The sequence below is a fragment of the Drosophila virilis genome, chromosome X (genome assembly GCF_030788295.1).
Source record: "Drosophila virilis strain 15010-1051.87 chromosome X, Dvir_AGI_RSII-ME, whole genome shotgun sequence".
Lineage (NCBI taxonomy): Eukaryota > Metazoa > Arthropoda > Insecta > Diptera > Drosophilidae > Drosophila > Drosophila virilis.
In genome coordinates this window covers 12168978-12178332 of record NC_091543.1, presented here as the reverse complement: position 1 = coordinate 12178332, position 9355 = coordinate 12168978, and the positions used below count along the sequence as shown (strand labels likewise).

At 47.5% G+C, this 9355-nt stretch overlaps 1 protein-coding gene across 4 annotated transcripts; it reads left to right on the top strand.

The window, feature by feature from the left end:
• The first annotated feature begins 81 nt into the window (after positions 1–81).
• Positions 82–9147, top strand: LOC6633565 (acidic phospholipase A2 PA4). 4 transcript variants are annotated; one of them, XM_015169939.3, is made up of 4 exons: positions 91–334; positions 7282–7485; positions 7563–8015; positions 8714–9147. In XM_015169939.3, the coding sequence occupies exons 2-4, from the start codon at positions 7322–7324 to the stop codon at positions 8841–8843; spliced, it is 747 nt and encodes a 248-aa protein (XP_015025425.1). In that variant the 5' UTR covers positions 91–334; positions 7282–7321; the 3' UTR covers positions 8844–9147. The 4 variants fall into 4 exon arrangements, with proteins under 4 accessions (XP_070064483.1, XP_070064480.1, XP_015025425.1 ...); XM_015169940.3 differs by having other exon boundaries at positions 94–334; positions 8747–9139; XM_070208382.1 differs by lacking the exon at positions 8714–9147 and having other exon boundaries at positions 82–244; positions 7563–8659.
• The last annotated feature ends 208 nt before the right edge of the window (positions 9148–9355 follow it).

Sequence of the window (9355 nt, the reverse complement as noted above, 5' to 3'; positions counted from 1 at the left end):
GTGCGTGTCTGTTTTGTTGCTGTTGTTGTTGCTGCTGCCATCGACGGTTGCTTTTCAATTTTAGCCCAAGTCCAAGTTTAACAGCGCTTAGCGCGCCAGAATCAAGTTCAGTCGCGCCGCAAACGCGTTGCGGAAATGTTTTGTTGTGAGCATCGTCGGCAACAGCAACAGCAACACAGCAGAGCCAACGCACGCACCTTTTGTACGCACCTTTATGCGCTGCTCCTTCGGCAGCCTTACAAAAGTAAACACAAGAATTAAACGCGATAAAAATTACTACAAAAAAAATAAAAAAGCCAACAAAAATCAACGGTTAATTGCAAAAACAAATCAGGTAAATGCAGCCGGGCGAAACGGTTAACGGTTAACGGTTAGCGGTTAACGGGCGCAGCGATTAATGCCGGAATTTTTCAGGGATATTCGACGTTTTAATTTCATTTTTTTTTGTTCATGTGTGTGTGTGCGTGTGTGTGTGTGTGTCCATGTAAAGCTGGCACGTGGTTTGGCTTCGTCCTTGCTGCAGCCGTTATCGTTTTTGTTGTTGTTGTTGTGTTGTCTCTGACTGCCTTTTGAAGGTCATTACGCACCAGCACTGAAGGCCACAAAGGAAAGAGAGCAAGCGACAGAGTGGGAGAGAGAAAGAGAGAGAGAGCGCTCGTCAGTTAGCAGAAGCGCAAGCGAGCGAGCGAGAAGGCAATCGGTGTCGAGCAAATGTCAAGAGGTGACCATATTTGGCGGCAGGCAGGGCGCGGGCGGGGGGCGGTGGGTTGTCGGGGCACTGCAATGGAAAAGTTCTCGCAGCAAAGAGTGAAAGTGCAAAATGAAAGAAAAGCAAAAGTGGACCAAAAATGGTATTTTAATGCATATTAGCTGTAAATGTGACCTTGAACTCTATTCTATATTTTTTTTATTTTTTTTTAATATAACCCTTGCACAACAATTGAGCAGATTGGGTTTCCATAAAAGGGAATTTCTTGACGGATTTCTCAGTTAAAATACGCTACACGATATAGTGCTCCGATCTGGCCGATTTCCGAAAAATGCGAATGCTTCACCTTAGCAATTATCTAGCATTTATATGTATTAAAAGTATTGGATGGCATATTTTTGCTGCGAATATTGACATCACTCAAACGGGCAAAATTCCACCCGCAAGTGTGAAAAAAGCGTGAGAAACGGTTAAGTGAAACTTTTATTACTATCCGAACGACTTCGAATTCATTTGCCAAGAAGCATTTTCAAAAAAAAAAAAAAAAACACCATATCTTCTGTTAAAATGGGGGTCAAAGGTTGTCTGACTGTAATTTATATATCCGGCTTGCTGTTCTCTTTTATGAGCTCCCTTTTGTTCTTGATTTCACAGCCGATCAACTTGAAATTCAGTTTCTATTTACAAAATTGATGTCTTTATAAAATAAAGTTGCTGTTGTTGTCTGCGAAATATATATATATATATATATGTATATGTATATGTATATGCATATGTATATGTATATGTATGTGGTATACTATATTATACGGAGCGTCCCTGAAGCGTGCTTTTAGATAGAACCTTTTGTGGATACAACAAATCAAATATTGGATAATAAATATTTGCATGTGCGATAAGCTTGGCCTCCAGCCCCGCACCCCCCCCCCCCGCCGCCCCTCTCCCTCTCTCCCTGTCTGGCGCAGATTTTCACACCTGTCGCACACACAAACGCTGGCTTATTAATTTGGCATTTGCTGTTGGATTCTGCATGAGAAGCTGGCTAAAATGGAGACAGCATTTAGCAAAGCGCAAGCGCTGGCTAAGGCCGCGCCCCGCTGCGGCTACCCTCCGCCCCCTCCCCCCCCCAGCATCCCTTCAGCATTCACTTAGAAGAGGGCCCTGATTAGCCGACATTTGTTTAACTGGCATTTGGGCTCTGTTTTCCGACAATTAGCGCGCCGCAATCAAATTGCATTTGGACGGCAATTTTCGAAAACTCATGGCAACTCTGGGCAATTAGCGCGCACTGCAGACAGGTGGCAACTGTGGCCGGCATTTGTTTCTCTGCTTCTCAGTTACTCTGTTATGTTTTTGTCTTTTTGGTTATATCTTTGGTTATGTGTTTATGGCCATAACGGTTAACCTTCACCTGGCAGCAGCGGCTCGTTCAATGACCGCCACTGTCATTGCCACTGTCCGTCACAAAGCCGACGTTCTGTTATGATGCCAGCGGGCGGCGGTGAGGGGCGGGAGGACTCTACGCTAACTACCACTCCCCCCACCCCCCTTCCCCGCTCCACTCGCACCTGCCCAGGTCAGCGCAGCATGGCTGCTCTTCAACTTGACCCCAATTCGCAGGCTTCAATTCTTCTCCTTCTTCTTCTCATTTGTTGTGGTTTTTTTTCTTTTTTTGGGCAAGGACCCGCCCAGTCGCAGCTGAGCTGGAGGCGGCGTCACGTTCTTGTCTGTGGCCTTTGGCAGGCCCATTAAGATCATTTTGTTGGGTAAGGGGGGGGTAGGGTAGGGGGTACTACGTTCGGCAATTACACGTCCAAAGTTAACAACTTGGCTTGAAAATAAAAAATGTTGGACAACTCTTGAAGTTGTCATTGTGAAGCATATGTGTGGCGAGGGGGGAGCGGCGGGGGGGGGGGGGTATGCTAGCTTCTTGTGGCTGACATTTTTATACACTAGCCCGTGAGTGTTGTAAAATGGGCACAAAATTGATAACAATTTTAATTGCACTCATTTTATACACTGAAAAAAAAAACCAGGGCCGCAAAGCCAATTTGGAATTTGAACCAAAAACCCAGGGCTGCAAAGCCAAATTGTCGCTGCTTACAGCTCACAGCTCCAGTCGGGTTCGGTTCGTGAACCAGTTTTTTTTTTTTTATAAAATATAAAATATTTACATTTCCTAAATACTTATTAATAAAATATTTATTCAATTGACATTTGCGCGCCGTTTCTATTGAAAATATTGCATGCCATAGATATTTTCACAAACAAGTTGCGCGCTAAATTATTTATTTAACCCATATAGCTGGATCGTCCCGAAAAATGGTTTCTAATTACGGCAGAACAATTTATTTAGTTAAATTTAATTTTAGATTTATTTATATACTAAAGCGCAATAAGACAAGTGTATTGCTGTTTGTACTCAGCCCGAAGATGACTCGAAATTAGCTGTTGATTTAGTAGGTTTCAGAATATACCCTGTAGCCCTGCATTTGGGGTATACCAATTATGTGCAAGTGCATGTAACAGGCAGAGGGCAAAAAGGGGAGCTCAATGTCTTGCCATTGTTAGTAGAAGCTTTTAATATGTAGGGTATTTCACTTCTTGCATACCCCACTTTCACCTTATTGATGGCTTTAGTTTCGTCGCAGAGACCGAAGATAGTCAAGCATGAATTTTACCATGCTGTGGTTACAGGGTATTTCCTGGTCAGGCAGTGTGTTGGCTTTTTTAACGATTGGACCAGAAAAACCAGTTACATTGCGCTCGAGCGCTGAGGGCAAGTGAAGGGTTTGGCCGGCTACAGGCTGTGGTCAGGGGGGCAGGGTACGGGAGGTGGGCTGGGGGGAGGGGCAGGGGGAACACTTGCAGGAAAGAAGAGTTCGCTTCGGTTTGTGGTTTCAATTTTGTGCTTGCATTAAGGAGCAAAAGTAGCTTCGACTCCCGCTTCATCTGTGATTGATGATCCAAGCGACGACACGCCCATCGACCTTTAGCATAGCCCAAGCTACCACCCCGCTCCCTGCCCCCTCCGCCCTTGGCTAATTGCAGGTGGAACTTGTTTATCGAGAGCTGACAGTAGCTCACAACTTGATGGGCCATAAAGTGCGAGCAACAGCTCTGGGGCATGAACTCCAGCTGCCGCCCAACCCCCCGCAACCGAACTTAATTTCCGACGCACAAGACAAAAATAGCTACGACTGGCAGATACTCTGTACGACTGTGCTTCGTCGATGCGAGCAGATATCGAACCATGGCGTGGGAGATTAATCAATCAAGCATCAAGCAGGATTCAGCTCGTGCTCCCTTGCCAGATCTTCTCTTTGTTTGAGCCCTTCTCAAGGGGCCAACGAGACAAGGAAACTCTAAGACTGGCTTCAAAATAGCCCAAATAGAGTCAGGCTCAGTTTTGGCCGCGGTCAATGTACTCGAGACAGCCGAAATGCGATCGTCGAGCAGATCGAACTTTGATTTCAATTCCGTTTCATCTTGTGCTTGAGGCCAGAGGCTAGAGGCCAGAGGCTAGAGAAAAAGTCAAAACAACGGCGCCGGCTCTTTGGCGAGACGCTGTCGTTGATCGCCGATCGACCCGCTGATCTCCGTCGCAGCTGGCTTTTTGTGCCATGAATTTAAAAAGCATTGACATTGAAAATTATGCGAATGGATCCGAAGGGTGACTGCAGCAAATGCTGATCAGCCGGATCGCCAAATCGTACGGGTATGGAAATAGATCGCAATATTGTTATTGAAATATATTCAGTCCACACACACACACACACACACACACACACACACACACAAACAAAATGTATCTAAATTAAGCCGCTGATCGTGATCGAGCCGCAGCTAGAGTTCAAGCTGCTTGCTGATCGCTCTAAATATTTAGCTATAAATTGAGTTACGGATCGTGGATCAGCATGAAGATCAGATCTAGTTGATGATTAAGCTTTAAAGCAAACCAAAGTTCGAGCTGAATCAATATCTTATTCTAATCCATTAATCTGCCGATCTAGCCGAAGATCGTGTCGCTGAAGATGCTTGAAATCTAGCCGAAGATCAAGACTAAGATCCAAATCTAGCTGGGGATTGAACTATGGAACGAGCTTAAGATCACATCACAGTCCAGGCCCGGCAGATCGCCTCAATAACTAGCCACGAGCAAATTAAGCCGCCCCCTTTTTGTAATTGAGTCTAAAGATCGTGCCGCAGATCATTCGAGAGAACAAGCTGCGGTTCGAGATTGCGTCAGTTGACATTTGGCTTTTTGGTATTGTGCGAAATTGTGCCTGATAAACCGGAACAGTATTCGCATTGTTAGCTAAATGCCTATCAAAAACATTACGATGGAACAGCTACTGATCTTGTTGCCGATCGGATTACCGAACGCCCTCTCAGTGCCATGTCGCTTGTTATTGTGCCCAATTCCGCGAATTGAGATCGTTCGCAGCTCTCGTTGTCTGGCTCCAAATACGCAGATCGCCCACCAAAATGTTGCGCCCAGACAGTTGACAATTGTTGAACGATCGCTGATTGATCTTCAACTGCCCCGCTGCCTCCTGAGCCTCATAAATTAGATGCTTATTATACTTAATAAGCGGCTCTCAATATGTCATCATTAATTATTTGTAATAATCCGACGTGACGTGACCTGTACCAAGTTTACGCCTTGGAATTCAATGTCCCTTCCCCCTCCTCCCCCCCCCCCCCCCCCAAAAAAAAAAATAAAGAAGAAAAAAACGTAGCGCAACCGACAGAGAGAACTGTCTGTCGTCGGAGACTTTAACAATAGCTTCACAAGACTTGCACTTTTCAATGGTATTTCTGATGTTTACCTGCTAAAAAATGAGAAAACAAAAAAAAAAGAAAACAACATATAAAAAATTGATTTGTGCTCATTCAATAAACAAACAAAAATGCCAAAGTCGCCGAAAATCACTCAAAATAACTCTTTAAAACCAAAATCTTAAGCATGAACGCACCTCAAATACTCTGCACATTTATCAAAGATTTTGCTCTGAAATCTTCTTTCAGTTCTTTGAACAACACTTTACAACACTGTTTGTCGCTTTTAACCCAACACTGTTAACGGACAAAAGCTGATTGCTTTAATAATGTCAGGCAACTGCATGACAAACTACATGACATTTCCTCAAGAGAGTCATGCAGTGACACTCCAATTGAACTGCACGACCTGCTGCTCGGCACTGCAGGGTATTCATGCTGTTCTATTCGCAGATCTATTGACCACCCGCCCAACTGGCGGACAAATAAATTCAGTAGCCACTTTGCACAGTTGGCTGTAATTGGAAAGTGGGCGTGGCTGGCCGACCTTGACCTCTCCGAATCGAACAATGGGCCAAGAATTGGTAACAAGCGATTGGCCAATTATGTTAGCAGCTGCGGCGCATCATTTCGACACACTGTTACCACACCCTCCGCCACCGCCCCCACACCCAGCCCCACCCGCGCCCCTGTCTCAGCCGCTTGGCAATTGGACGCGCCTTAAAGCTGGCCAAAATCGTAATTAGTTTCCGTTTTGTGTCTTTCATGTTGCAAATCTTTTTGCTTTGGCTTCTATGCCCTATAGCCGCCCACTGAGAAGGAGTATCACGGTTGAGGGCATTTGTGTGTAACAGGCGGTAGGTGCTGCCTCATATTCATTCCCGGAAAGTTGTACGAATATCGGACTATATCGGACTGAATATCGGACTATAATCATCAGAGTTAATCTGGACAATATTTGTTATAGTCTGGCTTGGGTACATTGAGTACAGGGTATCTGGTAGTCGTGCAGTGCACCGTTTGCTTGGCAAACGTCTTCTTTTATTTTGCAAATTGTTTTGTTTTTTGCTTTTCATTGATTTTGTTTTGATCGCCGCATTCATCATTTACCGTGGTGCCAGCTGCGCGCCGGTCGCGCTCCAAATGAGCTGATCACATTTTTCGCACGACTGCGGCCCACTGTGCCGTCGCGCATTGTGCTCGGCGTGAGGTCAACTCTGCGCGCTGACCGGTCCGCGGAAATTAGCCAAAATCCAAGCTGCGGGCTAATTGGACGCTGAATGTGGGCCACATTCCGTGTGTCAGCCGGCACCTCAGCCTCCATATCTACAGTCAACTATTCTCGCAATTAGCGTGGAGTGCGTGTCGTGACACGAACACGCACGACTTGACGTCAGCTGACTAACTCAACGATCCTCGCTTTACAGGCATATTGAAATCATCAGCAGACTCGTGCGTGCTCGTGCTCGTGTTCGTTAAGCGTCTCGTGCTCATCTCTTCTCTGCTGCCAGCTCTTTCATACACTCTGGCGCTCTCTATGAGCGCGTGTCGTGACACGAACACACACGACTTGACGTATTGAAATACTGAAATCTTCAGCAGAATCGTGCGTGTCGTGCTCGTGTTCGTGTTCGTTAAGCGTCTCGTGCGCATCTCTGCTGCCAGCTCTCTCTTACACTCTGGCGCTCTGTCGGACGTGAGCTGAAGTCTTCTTCTTCAGCAGAGTCGTGCGTGCTAGTGTTCGTGTTCTGCTGCCCGCTCTCTCATACACTCTGGCGCTCTCTTTGCAGCTGCTCTCTCGCTCTCTCTCGCTCTTTGCTGGAAGACGTCATGAAGACGCCGGCGCTGCCGCTGACATCGCTGCTGGTGGCGCTGCTGCTGAGCCAGCGACTGGCGCCGAGCGCTGGCTCCGCGGTGCTCATCTCGGATATGACCATGACCATGATGGTGGAGCTCTCGTCGCGTCATCCGTTCTGCAAGATGCACACGGATCGGTGAGTGCAAGGACAAGACAAATATATACATGTATATGCATATTCATATTGGAAACGAATTGTTTGTGCTGCCGCAGGGGCGACATTCAGCGCATGTTGCTGCAATCGGATCCGCGTCGCATACGGCAGGTGCCGCGCGAGTCTGTCGTGGAGCTGGAGGAGGTGTGCCGGCGTCAGGGCTCCTATGGGCATGAGTTTCGCGGCGGGCTCGGCTTCATATATCCGGGCACAAAGTGGTGCGGCCCGGGCACAGCAGCAACCAGCTACGATGATCTTGGGCAGCATGCGCGCGAGGATCGCTGTTGTCGCGAGCACGACATGTGCCCGGATGTGCTCAACGTGGGCGACTGCCGGCGCGGCCTGTGCAATCGCGGCACCTTCACCCGCTCCCATTGCGATTGCGATGCACGGTTCCGGCGCTGTCTGCAGGCGGCCAACACGGAGACGGCCAACACGCTGGGCGCCATCTTCTACAATGTGGTGCAGGTGACCTGCTTCCAGGAGCGCAGCCCCTGCTCGGCGCACCAAAGGTTCGAGGATTACTTATACGGCAGCCGGCAACAGTGCCCGGCCGAGTATCGGCAGGCCGATCTCTATGTGCCGCCGCATGCCGATAATCTAATTGCCAAGATTCTAGATCAGCCACATCCGCTGGGACGCGCTCTTGCGCCCTTCGCGCCACCCGCACCACTGCCCCCGCTCAAGCACAATGCACGACGCTTCGGCGTCAAGCTGGCCAGCGTCGGCCTGGCCGCAGTCAACATACTGCGCGAGGTGGTGCAGCGTCCCCGCCTGCTCTGGGACAGCCTCCATGCGCCGGTCAGCCGCGAACTGCCGCCAGGCCGGCCGCCCTCGAGGGGCTACTACTACGAGCGGCCGCGCTATGGCCCCGGCTATGATTATGGCTATGATTACGGCTGGAGCTGAGCTGAGCTCCGGGCGGCATCTGTGTGCCCGCTCAGTATTAGTAGCTGCAGAGGATTGCCGCACGCAGCGCATAGTCAGCATGTCCAAAGCAATTGCATGTTTTATTTTAAGTTTTTTCTTGTTATTCATTTTCGGTTTTGTTTTTTTGTGTTTTTTCTTTCTGGTTTTCATTTGATTTTCATTATTGCCAATAAATTAAGCACATCTCGAATGCGAATGCTCACCAGCTGCTCGCTGCAGCCATGTACCTACATATATGCCACAGCAACTCTCCATCTCTCTCTCTCTCTCGTTCACACAGTCTCACGGTCTCTTGTTGTCTCTTCTCACCCAGAGCCGGCTACAATCAGACGGAGCAGGAGGCCATCTGCGCCCAGTGGCAGTATCAGCCCTCGGAGAAGTATGTGCCCAGCCAGCCGCGCACCTCGTAGATGTCGCCATAGCTGACCGACCTGCAAGTCTACAAATCTACCAAGCAAAGCAATTTGGCTATAGCAATCAGTTTAACCCGAATCCCAATGCAAGCAGCTGTTTACCTGACAAAAAAAAAAAAAACCAAAACCTAAAACAAAACAGAAACCGGTGCCAAAAAAAATGGGCTAAAGTGAAGCCGCAGCGCTGAGCGCAGAAAATATATTTTCATATAATAAAAACATACAATATACTATATATATATATATATATATATATATCCAGGATCTGAGTGCGAATAAAACTTCAAGCTTACTTATCAGAAGTTGGCATATTTAAATTTCCCTGCCAGCCTAAATGTATGCTGCATTTTTTTTATGTTCCACAATGTCACAGTGCTACTACAACTGTTTTGGCTAGCACAAACATGTGCACAGTGAACATAAAACCTTTTATGCTGCAGCTTGGTCACAGTGCGCCTCAAACCTTAAAGACAAGCCTGTACAGCCTGTGCACAGTTTGCATTAAACTG

Bases quoted from the DNA above. Each gene is read 5' to 3' on its own strand.
- LOC6633565 (XM_070208382.1), top strand. From the start codon at position 7,322: ATGAAGACGCCGGCGCTGCCGCTGACATCGCTGCTGGTGGCGCTGCTG. The intron at 7,486-7,562 runs GTGAGTGCAAGG...GTGCTGCCGCAG, and splicing joins TGCAAGATGCACACGGATCG to GGGCGACATTCAGCGCATGT.